The sequence below is a fragment of the Beta vulgaris genome, chromosome 7, assembly GCF_026745355.1.
Source record: "Beta vulgaris subsp. vulgaris cultivar EL10 chromosome 7, EL10.2, whole genome shotgun sequence".
Lineage (NCBI taxonomy): Eukaryota > Viridiplantae > Streptophyta > Magnoliopsida > Caryophyllales > Amaranthaceae > Beta > Beta vulgaris.
The window spans coordinates 16129434-16148232 of NC_079208.1; the positions used below are offsets into that span (position 1 = coordinate 16129434).

General features: G+C 35.7%; 3 protein-coding genes across 3 annotated transcripts; all 3 read left to right on the top strand.

The window, feature by feature from the left end:
* The first annotated feature begins 1298 nt into the window (after positions 1 to 1298).
* LOC104898866 (peroxidase 7) lies at positions 1299 to 4206 on the top strand. Its single transcript, XM_010685996.4, has 3 exons — positions 1299 to 1580; positions 2798 to 3140; positions 3800 to 4206. Exons 1-3 carry the CDS (start codon positions 1299 to 1301, stop codon positions 4204 to 4206), a joined length of 1032 nt encoding a protein of 343 aa, XP_010684298.2.
* Positions 4207 to 6760: 2554 nt separating this feature from the next.
* LOC130589472 (uncharacterized) lies at positions 6761 to 7959 on the top strand. Its single transcript, XM_057390741.1, has 2 exons — positions 6761 to 7858; positions 7948 to 7959. The coding sequence occupies exons 1-2, from the start codon at positions 6761 to 6763 to the stop codon at positions 7957 to 7959; spliced, it is 1110 nt and encodes a 369-aa protein (XP_057246724.1).
* Positions 7953 to 18089, top strand: LOC130589473 (uncharacterized). Its single transcript, XM_057390742.1, has 3 exons — positions 7953 to 8296; positions 8385 to 8954; positions 18031 to 18089. The coding sequence occupies exons 1-3, from the start codon at positions 8113 to 8115 to the stop codon at positions 18087 to 18089; spliced, it is 813 nt and encodes a 270-aa protein (XP_057246725.1). The 5' UTR covers positions 7953 to 8112.
* The last annotated feature ends 710 nt before the right edge of the window (positions 18090 to 18799 follow it).

An 18799-nucleotide genomic window follows, 5' to 3' on the forward strand; every position in this document is an offset into this window, starting at 1 on the left:
TTTTCTTTTTATAAAAAATTTAAAAATGAGAAATCAATGAAACTTGCCATATGAGTAGGTCAAAAATAGAATATGCAATACTATTGATAACTTGACAAACTAGATTACAATCAATTCAGGAAATCAATTAGAATCTTCAACCAAATTTTTTTTGCAATATATCGTGGTAACATAATATTTCATATTTACAAAGTTCAAACAATATAGTTTATTAACATATGTAATTGTTAAAGAACAATACTAAAGTCGCGAAAAGAAATTATTAAATCATCTACCAAATTTTTCAGTGACGGTATTGAACAATTAAAAATCATTCACTTCTAATTTAAAAAGATAATAACATCTACAAAAGAACCTCAATAATTTAAATACATCACTACCAAAATAATTTTAGCTGAAAAACATGTCAATTTGTATATACCTACCTAAGATTGTTACGCACGCATGCATAGCATGCATATGCAACTAGTTTCCTATATGTGAACGTGATTATAGTGGAATTATAATTTATTTTAATGAAAATGCAATCATTTTTCAAGATATTATACAATACTAATTGTTTTCCTAAACATATAATCTTTCAAACTGAAAATGTAATCCTTTTGAAAGATTTACCCCCCAAGAAATAATGGTTACAATTTAGCCAAAATGAATTACATATTGATTAGAGTGATTACAACAAAGTGTTCACATATAAGGATTCTTCTCATGTGAACCCAACCCTATATGTTCTCATAAATTTTTTAGTAGCTTAGGTAACTAGAACCTTTCACTAATCAACCTGTCCCAAGTTAGCAGGCTAGAGATTTGGAGAATGGGGAGGTAAGAAAATTCTCTTTCCTAAAATACCCTTCATGGATATTGAACCCTCAACCTTACCATCGTCATCACTTGGCCAAACTGAGATCATTATCTTGATACTATATAGAAGTATATGTTAGCCTTTAGCGTTTGGCATTCTTAACCGTTTGAATTACGTTACAGGAATTTTCTAATGTAACTAAAAATATAATGGAGCTAAAAACAAATAATAGAGTTGATGTTAAAGTCTTTAATCAATCATTTAAATTGTCAACCTGTGCTTTTCACAAAGTCAGCGGAATAACAGTATAATAGCACTATTGAACTAAGTAACTAACTATATTTTTATATATATATCACTAGAAAGGTTGAACCGTCGACCTTACATGTCTCCATGTTCGTACGTCGGCAAAGATGTGCGCCTCACGTAGTTAGCATAATCTTGAATTACTACCTTCTCTCCGGTCACAATATATATATTAATAACAAAATATGAAATGGCTCATAAATCATCTGCGACACATCAAAAAAAAAAGAAGCAAAGCACAATCACAATAACAATAATGAGTTCTCGCTCATCTCTTCAAGCTCTCTTTGTTATAATCACACTTGGGTTGATCTCATTAGTATGTTGCCAAGACTTGGATTACAACTACTACGATTACAAATGTGAAGAGTTTGAAGAAATAGTTGCGGGGAAAGTAAAGGAATGGTTTAAGAAGGACAAAACCATTGCTGCCAGCCTCATAAGGCTGCATTTTCACGATTGCTCTGTCCGGGTATGATTTTGTTGTTTAAAGTGTTGCTAACAATATTTTAGAGGGTACAACAAGTTTAGACGTTTATGTTTCTCTAGATGTGGTACTAAATGACAATTATGATAACAAATTTATACTGGTAGTTTTTTTTTTTTTTTGAAGTGTTTTTTTGCAATATTATTTTCATAAGCGACCAAAAACTTATAAAGATTGGCATGTGATTTTTTTATAAGGATTTTTTTCTCTTAAATTATTATCGTTACCACGGTTTATATATATAATCATTTTATTTTGACTTGTTTGACCAATCCAATCAATTTTTCTAAGGGTGAATTTAATTACTTTAGAGTAGTCTTATTCAATGAAAAAATTAACTTTTAACATTTTTTATTAATAAACAATTTAAGAGATGGTTGTTCGGTTTTTTATTTGAGCGTTCATTATTTCTATCTGGGTCCAAATTTATATCCTATTTTTTTTTTATATATCTGAATAAAAAAAAATAAGAGTAAAATTTAGGTGTATTTCTTTCACCATTTAGCCGGTTATTTGGGCATTATTTTATCTATCAGAGAGTGTTGGATGATTTATGATGAGTTTTGAGTGGTACAGGGTTCAATTAATTAGAATTGTGGACAGTGAGCCACTCTTTCATGTCTGTTTCAGGGATCGTAGTTTTGGTGTAGTCCTTCCAATATATCCTAAACTACACAAAGTAAAATAAACAGAATTTAGAAATGCATGCATACAGTCTATAAGCTTAGTCATTTGGTTTACTTCTATTAGTTAGGTTGCCAATTAAGTTTAAGGTATGAGGTTTTGTAGGTGCTTTACATTCGTTTGTTCATCTATAAAAAGTCAGTTATGGATTTTGATTAAAAGTGAGCATTAATTATTGTGAATTTGAGTACTCAAACTATACGAAATTGTGACAAGGAATCTTCTTAAAGAGATATTTGAGATTACTATCCTAGTTCTTTCTCGTTGAAGGTCTTCCTGTTATCCTAAAACCAATCGGTGATAGAAGAAATAACTCCAAAGCTTATAAAGTGGTTTAGTCTCTCCTCTTTCGATTCTCCAAGAACACTCACATGTGCGCACCAATGGGATTCAACACTTCCATAATCTACAATTTCTCAAATATTGACTTTTAATTAATCATCCAAATTCATATGAATCAAGAGCACATATACTTTCTTCAACAAAATGTTTAATGTTTTAAATCTTATCTAATGTAGGGATGTGATGCATCGATACTACTTGATCACCCTGGAAGTGAGAGAAACGCAAATGCGAGCAAGACCTTGAGGGGCTTTGAGTTAATTGATGAAATCAAGCTAGCCCTTGAGAATACATGCCCGAAAGTTGTGTCTTGTGCAGACATCCTTACTGCTGCTGCAAGAGATGCCACCCTTGTAGTTAAAGGTCCATTTTGGGCTAATGAATATGGAAGGAAAGATGGGAAGATTTCTATTGCCCAGGAAGTAGACGCAGTTCCGACGGGTCAAGAAGATGTTACCTCGCTTATTGAGTTTTATCAATCTAAAGGATTGAGCTTGCTTGACCTAGTTGTGCTTTCAGGTAACAAATCATATGATAATTTCCATTTCAAGACTTTAAACTTCAAATTTTAGAGCAGTTTGTAGATTAGTAACCCCCTTGATGCTGACATCTTTATGTGACAAAAAAAACATTTGAAATCATTAGAAGATTAACGTACTTAGGCTATGTTTAGTTCACCTGAAATTTTCTGATTTGAACTTATCTGATCTGATCTGAACTTATTTTTTCTGATCTGATCTGAACTGATCTGATTCACAAGATCTTATCTTTTAGATTTTTCTCAATATATAAGAAAAAATATAGTCACGTGGGGTCTTGTTTGATTAATCTCAATGAGAACTTTATTAATATTCAATTATTATAATTTTTACTAATATGTAATGAAAGATATTTAATAGTAATAATGATTTTTAAATATAAGCATGATTTGAACTGATCTGATCTGAACTTATTTTTTCTGATCTGATCTGATCTGATTAGATCTGAAATAAGCAAAAATAAGGTGAACTGAACATAGCCTTAGTGAATTTATATGCAATTTCATCTGACATACGGGTGTGATACTGGATTGGTCATTCATTTAACATGAACAATAATGCAATTGGTTTTCATGAGAATATATAGGAACACCATCTTATAGTTCCAAGTCTATAATTGGTTTTCTCATTTATCGTCAGGAGCACATACCATCGGAAGGTCTTCATGTGCTGCACTACATAGCCGGATATACAATTACCACGGGACTGGAAAGGCAGACTCTTCCATTGCTCCTGCATATTTGAACTACTTGAGAAGGAAATGTAAAAATGAAACACAATATGCAGATCTTGATGCTGAAACACCATACACATTCGACAATGAATACTATATAAATCTTGAGAAAAACATGGGTCTTTTGTACACGGATCAATCGTTGTACAGTGATCATAGGACTTCTGAATATGTTGCTACCTTTGCAAATGACCCAGATACCTTTTTCCAGATGTTTTCCTCCTCCATGGTCAAGCTCGGCGGCATCTTAGGAGACTCCGAAGATGATGGTGAAGTTCGAATTCATTGTAGTCGCGTCAACACTGGTTATTAATGGTGATTGACTGCCGTTCAATATATAGGCAAATTTGTCGACTGAGACGTTCTCTAGAGGAGAATGGTTTCACGGTTTATCTTGAAAGAGTCACTTTTATGTATGCTATTTTGACCCCTATAACTCAAATAGTGAGGTAATATATACAATATGTTATTGTACTAGCTTCCTAATCATGACCTTTTTATCTTCTTTTTGCATCTTTCTCTCATCAATTTTGAATTTTGTCGAAAAAGTTGCTGACTGGTCGAAGATTTCACTTAATAAATGTATATCCTTATATTCATCAGTATAATTGATAAAATCTTAAATTTATAGATAATAATGATATAGAAATAGGGTTGACAATGAGTTGGAGATGGGGCGGGTGGCCTTCAACCCACCCCATCACCTGCAAATCAAATCCTCATTTACACGACCACGCCATTCATCATCTGCCAAAAAATTCACTCATATCCGCCTCATCTATCAACTGCGGATGGGGAAGGTGGAAAATGGATGATACTAGAAAAAGGTGTTTGTATACTTAAAAACTCAAAAAAAATAAAAAAAATGAAAATCTTAGCCATCCATTAACAACAAAGCGACTAGATATCAATTGTCAATTCTTAATTTTTTAAAATTTTTGGTAAGAAGAACTGGCCCGAACCCCACTCGGGTCTTAATGGGCCAGACACTTGAAAGTAAGGATGAAGGGTAAGGGGAATTCCTACCCTCAAAGTACCTCTAGTGGGGATTGAACCCCAAACCTTAAAGTTGGAAGGGTGCTCTCTTACCACTAGATCAAGTACTACTTGGTAATTGTCAATTCTTAATACATGCCAAAAATTAATACTAATATGAATAGTAGTATATTATATGTACGGTTTTTTCACCAAATACCCCTGACAAATAAAAAAATTCACAATATACCCTCAATGTTTCAACAATTCACCATATACCCCTGACTTTTAAATTTTTTGCACCAAATACCCTTTTTTTAACGTCCGTTATTTCTCCGTTAGCCTTTATTTACAATATTACCCTTACTTAGCATTAAGTGTTTTGGCGGCAGTTTGTCAAGTGCTGGACACGTAATGCTCTAGCAGTTTATGCAACCAAAAATTTAGGGCCCTTCATCTTCTTCTCTCCCTCAACATTGTTCATCACAAATCAAGGAAAAACCCTAGAATTAACCCAGTGAAAACGATTTTCGCTAGTGAATTTCTTCGACAACTGAACTCGAGGACACATTTGTTTTGAAGAGCAACTTAGAGGAAGCATTTTCGGAGTTTTGCGGTGGTCAAAATTCAAAATTTTGAACAAAATTCGAACTCAGGTAAGTTAAAATTTATTCGCAATTTGTTTAGGGTTGATTTTGGGTTTATGCGTTTGTTTGGTATACACTAAAGTAAGAATTTTGTTAAATTTGAATTTTTTTGTTGTTGGTTTTTTGTGCATGTGTTAGGATGGTAGCTGTGTGGTTGTTGTTGCATTATGGTTCAATGACTTTGATGTTAGGGTTAGTGACACTGACTTGTGTCATTTGATTGGGTTGTTTGAGGATATAGTAACTGAATCTGAGAAGCAAAGTGTGTTCTTACCCAAAATTTAGGTGTTATTCAGAGGGCCTAGAAATAATAGGAAAACAGAGCTTGCATCTGACCTTGAGTTGACAAAGTTGTGGGATATGTATTGGGGTAGTGACACCATTGAACTTTGGGTAGAGGAAACAGACAAACCTAGTTATGTGTTTAGGTCATACTTAGCTTTGAAGGAACAAGCTGAGAGGGAGGTAATAGAACAGAGGAGACTTTATGAGGAGAGGTTAAGGAAGGAGAGGGAGGAGGAACTGAAAAAACAGGCTGAAGAGGAGGAAAGATTGAAAAAACAAGAGGAGGAAGAAAGGGAAGAAAAGGAGTTAAGGAGGCTCCTAGTGGCTGTGGAGGTCCCAGTTAGGGATGCTGATGCACCTGAGGTTGTGTGTGAGTATATGAGGGTTTACTCCTCACAAGATTATGTTGAGGTATTTCCTGGGGATTCACAACCCCCACAGTCACAGAACCAACCATCACCACCACCTACATCTCCACCTAACAACTCACCACCAACTGCCACCCATTCACCACCTCCCTCACCTACACCTGTCAGTCCACCTAACCATCCAACACCACATCCTTCACCTCCACCTGTCAGTCCACCTAACCACCCAACAGCACCTCCTTCACCTCCAATTGCCACACCTTCACAACCCCTCACCTCCACCTCCACCACCTAGCCCTCCTACTCTTTCACCACCACTTTACTCACCTCTACACCAGTCAACACCACCACCCTCAACTGAACAACACTCAACACCACCACCCTCCACTGAACAACACTCAACACCACCACCTGAAACTGAACAACACTCAACACCACCCGAAACTGAACAACCTACCTTCACAGCCCCCTCAACAGAACCTCCTCCAAGCAAAGAAGGACAATCATCCAAGAAAGGTCCTTCTAGGACAAGGCCTCTGGGTTTAGGGTGTCCAAAAGCACTGCTGTTAAGTTTGGGATTCCAAGACCTAAGATGACAGCTAATGTTAGGAATACTAGGTCTAGGGGGAAGGTAACTGAGAGCCAACCTGAGGTGAGTGAGGAGTCTAGTGATGAAGATTTTGAGCTGTTGGATGATGATGACAGCAGTGGGGATGACATATTTGAAACTGATTTCATAGAGGATGAAATCATAATTGATGCTGAGGATGAGATAGGTGACAAAGAGTTTGAAGATCACCTTGATGGGAGTGCAGCAACAGATAAGTTGTATGAAAATGGGAAAATTTGGAGGGAAGCACCATTTGGATCAATAAAATTGGAGCCTTGGCTTATCTTCCCTAACAAAGAGGAGTTCCTACAGGTTTTAAGGGATTTCTGTATACAGGAGGGGTTTGGATTGAACATAGAGAAGACTGATAGGAAGAGGTTCACAGCAACTTACATTATGGAGTGTTGTGAATGGAGGATACATGCATCAATTATGAGTGATGATGTATCTTGGGCAATTAAGACACTTAGGGGTGAGCATACTACTTGTGGCAGACTTGAGGAGAACCCCATGGTTACATCTAAGTGGCTCTGCAACAAGTTGGCTGATGAGGTTAGGGGGAACCCAGACATTCCAGTAGAGTCCCTACAAAGAATCTCCATGAATAGGTATAGGTTGAGGGTGAAAAAAAGGTTGTTGTATAAGGTGAGGAGCATGGCAAGGGTGGAACTGTATGGGGGCTTTGATGAGTCATATGGGCTTCTTCCTAGGTATGCTGAGGTCATTAAGGAAACAAACCTAGGGAGTTATGCCCTCATCAGCTGGACAGGGGATACAGCCCAAAGTCAGCCCAAATTTAAGAGTTGCTTTATTGCCTTCAGTGCACAGATTAAGGGCTTCATTAGGGGGTGCAGGCCCATTATTAGGATAGATGGAGCACATCTCAGTGGAGGATACAAGGGGGTTATGTTGACAGCAGTTAGCATAGATGGCAACAATGAACTTTTTGTCATTGCCTATGCTATTGTGCCAACTGAGAGCATTGACTCTTGGAGCTACTTCTTCAGCAATCTCAAACTGATATTCCAGCAAGAAGGGTACAAGAGGACTGACTGGACCTTCATCAGTGATAGGATGAGGGTAAGTTCCTTAACTCTTTGTGTTTATTTCATTAAATTGTTTTAACTTATTTCCTTTTGGCTTTAACTTATTTGTTTTCTTATTTTCAGGGTGTTGAGTAAGCACTTTCTGATGTGTTTCCTCAGGCAACAAGGAGAATTTGTTGCCAACATCTCTACAGCAACTGCAAGAATGAAGGCTTCAGTGGGACAGCCTTCCACAAACTATTTTGGACAGCAGCTGATGCTTACAACCAATATGTGTACACTAAGGCTATGGAGAAGATAGCCAAGTACAATCCCAAAGCTGTTGAATACTTGGAGAAGTGTACTGAGCAATGGAGTAGAGCATTCTTTGACTGTGGTGTTTGTTGTGATCACAACACCACAAATTTTGTGGAATCTTTCAATGCCTGCACTAAGCCATACAGGGACTTACCTGTACTCACCTTGCTTGAAGGTAATACTTTATTGTTTCTACAATTTGTCCTACTTATAATCACCACCATTGAATTAACAATAGTATTTTCCTTTTGGTTTTATTTCAGAAATAAGGATATGGTGCATGAAGAGGACTGGGGCAAGGTTTGATAAAGCTGTGTACATAGGTCCTACTGATCTCACAGACTATGCAAAGAGGATATTAGAAACAAGGAGTGATGAGTCAAGGTTCTGCTATGCCACATCATGTGGAGGTGGTGAGTATGAGGTTAGGGATGGCAATGTCAACTTCCCTATTACACTTACAAACTACAAGTGTGGGTGTGGGAAATGGCAAGGCTCAGGCATCCCTTGCAAACATGCTCTAAGGGTTATATTCAATCAAAGGCTTGAGCCTGCTGACTTTGTATCCCCATTTTTCAAGGGGGCAGCATACAAGCTCACATATGGGGATCATATCCACCCTATGCCTGACCCCACTCAATGGCCTGACTTCAACCTCCTCAAATTGCACCACCTGATATCAAGAGACCACCTGGCAGACCTGTCAAGCAAAGAAAGAGAGGGCCTAATGAAGCTAAAAAAGGGAAGAGGCACAACTCAGTTAGGTGCAAAAAATGCAAGGAAGTGGGCCACAACTCCAGAACCTGTGGGACTGATAAAGGGAAGGGGAAAGGGTATTTGGTGAAATAACCGTTATATGTATTATTATATATATATGGAAAATTTGCACAAAACCACTTAAGTTTTCACTTATTCAGAAACTTCCACCTTTATGTTTTTTTTCTCTAAATTTTCACCTAAACTTTACAAATCTTTATAAACTCCCACCACTTAACGGATTTTGCCAAACTCCGTTAGTGGTGGGACCCACATCAGTTATTTCTTTGTTTTCCCTCCAAGCAACTCACTTCCCTCATTCATCTCTACAAAAATGTTGTCTGGAATCCAGAAATTTACCCAGATTTCAAGAGAGATGAATGAAGAGAGAGAGAGAATGGAAAAAAGGGAGAAATTAATGGTAGGAAGAGGAAGACGACATCATTTTTGGAGAGATAAATGAGGGAAGTGAGTTGTTTGGAGGGAAAAACAAAAGAAATAACCGATGTGGGTCCCACTAGTAATGGAGTTTGGCAAAACCCGTTAAGTGCTAGGAGTTTATAAAGGTTTTGTAAAGTTTAGGTGAAAATTTAGGAAAAAAAAAACATAAAGGTGTGATTTTCTAAATAAGTGAAAACTTAAGGTGGTTTTGTGCAAACTTTCCTATATATATATCAATATTTTTTTTTTGGTAAGTATATTAAGCTCAAACAAGATACAACCTATGCACCACCAAAGCATTAGCAAACAACTACTCAAGCCACTGTATATCTACCGTATTTTCTTATGCATTCTAGCCTTAATTCTCTCCTTTATAGGTTATAGTATCAAGAGCTGCTTTACACTTCTATGCACGCTTTGAATCTGCATATTCCACAAAATATATTCCTATCTTGCCAAACATTACGAATTTTTGCTACTATACTTGATATTAACACCTGCTTCCTAAATATGCTACCTCTAGACCTTATAACCCAACTGAGTTTGACTATATTTCTTTGTGATGACTTGAATTCCAAGCCACCCTTATATCTTTTGCAAGCAATATATGCTGAATGGACAGTCAAAGAACAAGTGCTCATGTGTCTCCTTATTATTTTCACACCTAACACATTTATATGTAGAACATATCCCAATATGATGTAATCTAAATCTGGTTTGCAATCTTTTTAACACACCTAACCAACTAAGGAAACTATATATTTAGGAACATTGTGATCATCCCACACTGTAGTGCTCCATTCAGTTTTCACACCTTAATCATGTATGCTCTTGTAAATCATAGCAGTGTAATAGCTATTTTTCTTAAAATCTCCTGTCTTGCCTTACAAATGCATTTCAGAGTCCAATTAGCTGAAGCAAGAGCAGTAAAAGTGCTTCAACTTTGATCTTTAATGTACATGGTATGTACCCATTTAAACCATAGGTTGTCATCTTTCATTATTTTACTCCATGTTTGTTTGCCTTGTAAGACTCTAGATGCTTAATGCAGAAACGAGTATCACATATTCAAACATCTAACTCAAGATCTATCTTTGCATAAATTAACATGAATCTAATAAGAGTATATAGAATAATACCTCTTGATGCGTGAATTCCTCTTACACCACAAGCCTTCTAGTGGAAATCCTTTAGAATGTCAAACGCCGTTCCTCTAATGTTGGTCCACGAACAACCCTCGGATCACCACGTATGCTAGTACGAAAGAGTGTAGAATTCTCTTGCTTTTTAGGTGTATGGTGGTCAAATGGGGAGAGGAACAGTAGGGAGAAAATCTGATTTTTCTCTCTAGGAAATGTAATGTAAGTGTTGTACTCATTTTGTAACCCCCATATCCCTATATAAGGTGGTTACAAAGAAGGTGATTCATGAGGCTTTATTTGCCTCATAATGTCATACACATTATGAGCCTAATAAACTCATGAGTTACATTTCACTTCACCCATCTGCAAACCGTCCAACCCATTTCACAAATGGATTCGGGTAATATCCAAGGGTTGTCACATTGTGGTCACCTAATATTATTGAATATATTATCTCTACAATTTGTCCATATATTTAGTTTGTTACACTTGATCGAGGACATAATCCTTCAATCTCCCACTTGTCTAAGAACAAGTGTGTAACGTTCAAGTTCCTTAAGTCACTTAATGTCCAACTTGATGACACTGTAACATTGTATGTAAACCATACCAATATTCAAGTTGTTTCTTGAAATTCGAGTTTGAACTGTCGAAATAAATGATTAACTTCTTAATCCATTTGAGCACGGCCATGCATTTTCAGTTCTCACTCTTCAAGAGGCCAAGACACCAATCCTAACTCATAGGAGAAGTTTATCCCGTCTTGTATAACCAAAACTCCCACTCATTTCATAGGAGTTCCGATCATTGCCTTTATAGCCTCCTTTTACGGCACGAAGTTTTGCAGTGTCAAAGACATACTAATCCTCAAGTAAGAATAGTATCATACTCATGTCAAAGGAATCCACTAAATATATTAATGAGATTCTCATAAACCTTTTAGAGAACTCCCACTAGGTATGCCCGACAAGTATCAACTATATATGTCTATGCAAATGACTAACATCTCTATGTCCCCATAGCCCATGAAACTGCATTATCAATCAACTTGCAATCTAGTCCATGAAACTAAATCGTTTACGTTCAAATTTAATGATTTGAACTAGGGACCAAGGTATATTATAACTCTTGTTCACTAGATAGGGTTTCATTTGTCAAATCACGTATTTGACAATCCTATCAACCGTTATAAGATGCTTTGAACGTGTTATTTAATACTGAACCAAGATAAATAAGAATATAACCTTTTATTGATAAACATAACCAAACATATCATAAGAGTAACTATAATTGTGAACTAATTAAAAGTAAATAGTACACGATCAAAATCACTCTCCTATATGCTTAAATCCTATAGCCTTAGTATGACTCTCATGCTTAGGCTGAGGCAATGGTTTAGTCAAAGGATCAACGACATTGCTATCTGTATGAACTTTGCTAACTATTACATCTTTTCTCTCAACGATTTCTCGAATAAGATGAAACTTTCTAAGTACGTGTTTACACCTTTGATGTGATCTTGATTCCTTAGACTAAGCTATGGCACCATTGTTATCACAATGTAAAACAATACCATCTCCAACACTAGGCACTAGCTCCAGAATGAACTTCTTCATCCAAAAGGCTTCCTTTGCTGCATCTACCGCAATAATGTACTCAACTTATGTTGTAGAATCAGTAACAATGCTTTGCTTTGAACTTTTCCAGCTCACTTCCCCTCCATTTAAACGAAAGATGAAACCAGATTGGGATTGAAAATCATCTTTGTCTGTTTGAAAGCTCGCATCTGTGTAACCCTTAACAATTAACTTACTTTCACCTCCGTACACTAATAAATTATCCTTAGTCCTTCTTAAGTACTTTAGGATATTCTTAGCTGCATTCCAGTGTGCGTCACCTAGATTTTATTGGAATCTACTACACATGCTCAAGGCATTGTACAAATCATGGAGTACATAATGGACCTTATAGTTAATGCATAAGGAACATTACTCATTTGCTTCATCTCATCAGGTCCAAAAGGACACCGAGTCTTGCTAAGCGACACGCCATATTGCATGGGTAGAAAACCTCTTTTAGAGTTTTCCATGTTGAACTTACTGATGATCTTATCTATATAAGTTTGTTGGCTAAGTCCGATCATCCTCTTAGACCTATCCCCATAGATCTTGATCCCCAAAATGTACTCAGCGTTTCCAAGGTCTTTCATAGGAAAACAACTTTTCAACCATTCTTTGATTGACTCAAACATGGGAATGTCGTTTCCTGTGAGAAGTATGTCATCTACATACAAGACCAAGAAGACTATGTTACTCCCACTTTCCTTCTTGTAAACACGAGACTCTTCTCCGTTTTTGATAAAACAAAATTGTTTGACTGTCTCATCAAAACGAAGATTCCAACTCCGAGATACTTACTTCAATCCACAAATGGATTTTTGAAGCTTACATACCCTCCTAGGATATTCTGGATCCACAAAACCTTCCGATTGTGCCATATACACATGCTCTTTCAAGAACCCATTCAAGAAAGTGGTTTTAACATCCATTTGCCAATCTCGTAATCATAAAAGGCGACGATCGCTTGGAGTATCCAAACGAATTTAAGCATGGCTAACGGTGAAAAGGTTACGTCATAGTCTATACCATGAAATTTCTTGAACCCTTTTACAACCAACCTTGCTTTGTAAACCCGAACACTACCATCCTTGTCTGTTTTCACTTTGAAAATCCATTTGCAACCAATTGGTGTAACCCCATGGGGTAAATCCTCCAAGTCCCAAACTCATGGCTTCAAGTCATTTTTCGGAGTCTTCACTCATCAAAGCTTGCTTGTAAGTAGTAGGTTCCTCAAATTCTAAAATTATTCTCGAAATTTTCGGTTAACAAGAAATCAATAAACCTCTTGGCTGGTATTCTTATTCTACTAGACTTATGAGGGGCTGCAATAGGAGAAATTTTCTTCACGACAATTTGACAATTTTCGCACGAATTAGATTCGAGTGGGACAGTAGTAGGTTCGTGTACGGGATGCACGTCCTTTAACACTTGGTCAGTTATTCCTCCAAAGGAGGAACTACCTCTAGCTCCACAACTGGAACTTGTGTTTCTGAATCTGACATAGTGTAACAGCCCGCACTTCCGAGCTGCTAGCTAATCACACTTAACATTCATTAAACTCAATTAACACTTAATAACCTCGAATTAACTATTTACTCGCAGCGGAAACATAAACCTTAAAACGATCCTGGACCTGTGGGTCAGGGCCCACAACAATATAACTTCACATCCAATAACAAATTACAATTTACTTTATTCCCAAAACAATAGAATATTAAATCTTTCACTAAGAACTTGAATACTTCCAAATACAACCTTTAAATCAATTAGATATCTACAATTCAATAATAACCAATTCTTTACTTTCGATCCACTATGAGCTCCCAACACAAACCTCAACGCTATCCAACTCCATAATAAACTCAAGAAAGATTATATGCAACCTCCAAGAATCATGAACTTGATCACCAACTCTGACTTAACTCCACAATAATTCACCTCAACAATAATAGTGATAATTAATATTCATTCTCACTGAAATTCAGATAAAGAAATTGGCTTGCTCTTACTTTCTAAACTCTTTCATGAATTAACTACATATAATTGTATGACAACCCTTCCACTAATCTAACTCATATCATCAATCTGACATGCTAACTTATTAATTAATCCCAAGTTCAACTCTACTTACTTCACTTATTAATATAATAAAACTCATTTCAATTTATAAACCGCAAAATCAATAAATCACAAATACAAAAACTGATTTTACAACTCATTATCGAAATACAGTTGATAAGATACTAATTTTCCACCATTTAGTGATAATAATGAAGGAGACAAACTGATTTTAAAAACTTGTAATATCGTATATACCTTGCAAAATGAACCCAATTCTGGCTTTTTGGTGTTTCTTTGAAACAAAAGAAAAGGAGGACAACCACATGCAACAACACTTAGAGGAAGAGGGCAGCAGCAATCAAAGCAATCAGGCAGATAAAACAGAGCAACAATCACGGAGCAAAGCAGCAGCGACCGACAAAATACAGAACCAGTGCAGAACTTCCAAATAGCATATCTTCTAGCTCACAACTCCAAATTCAGTGATTTTTGGGTCGAAATTCATTAACTTTTCGAGATCTACAACATTGATCTTGAAACGTTGGCCAAAATCGGACCACATGATGAAGATATGTGGCTGGACAGAAACTCGTGATACAAAAGAGAAAGAAAACACATGAGTTTCAATTCGGGGTTCTTTAACATCAAAGAACGAAGAAGAGGGGTAAGAGCACGAGAATGGAAACTGAGCTTAGGTGAGATTATAGAAGAATTTGGGTAATTAAACTGAAGATATTTGATAGAAGAATTTACCACTCAAATTGGAAGCTTGCTCGATTTGACACGATGAAAATTTGCTTGAAGATGTGTCTTTGAGAAGAGATGACACGGGAAGGACAAGAAAGATGAGACTTATATTCTCTTATAATAAAATCAACTATTAATACTAAAGGTAAGTAAATAAATACCATATGACAATATACATATGGCAACTTTCATTCTTTTTCTTTAAAACCCCAAATATATTTAACAAAAAAAAAAACGACTTATAACTAATATCATAATAAAGCTAAGTTAAATAATTAGCCTTTAATTAATCCTGCTTAAGATATAGGCTATTACAATCTACCACCCTTAAAATAAATTTCGTCCTCGAAATTTAAAAACTTAAAACTTTAGATCGTTTCGAAACGAATACATTACGTAAAATATTTTCACAAAACTTAACTCAGAACTCATAACGAACTATAATATCTCAAAAGAAAAATTTCTTAACTTCCTGCAATCTCAATCAATATATTTTGATCTTTCTCTTATAATCACTCAAATCTAAAACCCAATGGACTTTCCACTTTTGCAAATTTCTCAACACTCAACCTTTAATTTCTCATTTTCAATTGCTCAATTTTCAACTAACTAATAACCCAAATCAATTTCAAACGTTCCCAAATATCTTTCTTAAACTTATATGCCATGATATGAAGATCATGACAACTATAAACCAACCATACTCTGATACCACCTGTAACAGCCCGCACTTCCGAGCTGCTAGCTAATCACACTTAACATTCATTAAACTCAATTAACACTTAATAACCTCGAATTAACTATTTACTCGCAGCGGAAACATAAACCTTAAAACGATCCTGGACCTGTGGGTCAGGGCCCACAACAATATAACTTCACATCCAATAACAAATTACAATTTACTTTATTCCCAAAACAATAGAATATTAAATCTTTCACTAAGAACTTGAATACTTCCAAATACAACCTTTAAATCAATTAGATATCTACAATTCAATAATAACCAATTCTTTACTTTCGATCCACTATGAGCTCCCAACACAAACCTAGTGTAACAGCCCTCCATAGTTAGCAGCTTACTTATGACTAACTCTAATTAATTAAATGAATAAGCTACTAATTAGGGATGCTGTTAATACAGATTCCTAACCCCCCTGCCCTTGGAAGGTTAAGAACCTGCATATATCTGAGCATAGTTTATGAAAATCCACTTAAAATCTTAATTATTACATCGTAGTCTAAGTAATTAAAAGTTGAATTATAAATAAAGTTACATCCATAATTGATTTATACAATAACTCACGCAGCAGCAAAACATATATCATGAACTTTCCAAATAAAGTTATCTTTGACCTTCAGCTTATTCCTGCAAAACAACTGAATCTGCCCCCACCAGGACAGGTTCAAAGGAACAAAACAGTCAGCTACGCTGGTACACAAGTCCCACTAGTTTTCAAATATTAAGGTGGCGGAAATTAGACTTTAATGTTTAAATAGCATCATAATCCATGAATCTCGATATTTCTTTGCTATAAATATTATAATACTCCTCCTTCATAATTAGGTACATAATAGTAGTAATACATCATAACAATAACTTTCCAAAAACAATATTATCTTTTCCAAAACTCACTAAAGTATATCGATACAAAACTCAAAATACTTTCAATTAGGGAAGGAACACAAATGGAACTTTTGAGGGACGTCTCCCTACTTTTATTTACTTCTGCTTGCAAGACTTTCTAGGTCATGACCCTATATAACAGAGCAATCCCCGCTCCGGAGCAATACCCGCTCTAATAACTTAAAGAGCAAACCCGCTCTACAATTATTGTTCATCACTGCCAATGCAGTACTTCCCTTAAAAATAGCTTTTAACTTATAACTTAATTATATTCAAAACTTATTTCCAATACTTGATCAATCAACTAATAATCAACTTAGCTTAGTTATCAAAACAAGTTTCGAAAACGCAATTGCTATGTCAAGTTCCGCTATGTTTGGAATGATGACTTAAAATCATGAATCGAAAGGATGTGATAGTTAAATAAAGTGATTAAAGGATGGTTTAGCAAGATAGGACAGTAGGTAAAGGTCTATAAATACTCTTATCATAAGAAAGATTACTTCACACAAATAGAACATAGGTCATTAATGGTTCTCGGTTTGGTGTTATTAACAAAGGTTCTAGGCGATGAATTAATAGGATTTCTTGAGTTCAACCAAGGTTTAGGATTTTCACTTCATATATAGGTACATACAGTAGGGATTCATCAAGAAACACATGAAAAGATTGAAAGCACAAAGGTTTATAAGTCCAAAAGTTGTTACGCGAATAGTTGAGTTTTTAGGTGTAGTTCCTTCGCAAAAGAGGTTATATTTAATCTATGGAAAAGATGTGTTACAATGTCATCAAGCAGCAACATAAGGTATTTACAGTAGGTTCTCATATAATGGTAATAACAATGGAAGCAACTAATACCAAAATACAATCGAAAGAGAAACACGGTTAAATCGGTTTTTAAGAGGAACTTGACATGCAATGGTTTTTGATTCGAAATCATCAATCCTAAAGTATAATTAACATATTGAAATCACTTACTTATAACTCATTACCAATACAGTAGGTTCTCAATATAAAAACACACATTCGTAGCTCAAAAATTCCCATAAACAAGCTTTAAGACAAAAATTGAGAAAATCAGCTTTAACGGTGGTTCTTGTGTACCTTAATTTGGTGTTTAGGAATTTAGCCCTTGCTTAGCAACTCGTACTACTCCTCCAGCAACTCTTTAAGACCTTAATAAACACATTCATCACCTTAAAGTTAATAATAAACCCAAAGAAATCAAATTTAAAACCAATATACCTCATGCATGCTGAAAATCAGCCATATCTCACCTTCCTTAGTTTTTTTTGGCTTACAAGTTGAAACCTCAAAACTAACGTCTACCCAGTATGAAAACACCTTGAAGAATCTAGGGAAGTGATTGCATGTGAAAAATCAGAGCAAAGAACCAAGAGAACAAGCTGCCAAGCAGCTTGCTGCAGCTCGCCAGAAATGGCGTGAGGAGAGAGAGAAGAAAAGGATGTGTTTTTCTTGTGTTTGTATGTGGAATGATTTGATGATACTGAATGAGCAGCTTCTCCTTTCATATATACAGAATGGGTAAGGGCAATCTTGTCATTTTCGGTTTTGTAATAAGGGTAAAATCGTCCTTTCACTTACTTATGTACTAATCAGATTTTCTAAACTTCAACTTGGATTTTCTTCCTTAATTCCTACCTAATCCTTAATTACTCTTAGCTAAATTTCTCCAAAGTATACCACATATCTTAATGAAGGTATTTTAACCTAATCAACTCCTTAACCTTACTTCCTCGGCTAATACCTCGATATCAACTACTAACACCAAATCCTATAATTCAGAGGCAATATTCAATGTACCTATCATACTTCATAATTTACTTAATTATCACATAGCTCATGTTATTAGTTAGCTAATAACACAAAATATCCACGTAAGCAACAAATTCATATAACATTTATTTACACTTTTAAAATTCGGAGTGTATCGATTATAATACTTAATCGTCATTAACTTAGTTAATTACGGATTATTGATTCTAATATTAGCTTAATAATTCAGGCTATTACACTCTACCACCCTTAAAGAAGTTTCGTCCCGAAACTTATAACATACCTTGGAACAACTGGGAATATCGCTCTTGCATATCTCTTTCTTTTTCCCAGGTTGCTTCTTCTGTTCCATGGTTGGTCCATAATACCTTGACTAAAGGTATGGTTTGGTTTCGCAACACTTTTTCTCGTTTGTCCAGAATCTTTATAGGCCTTTCCTCATAACACAACGATTCATCTATTTGCAATGGTTCGTAGGATAGCACATGTGA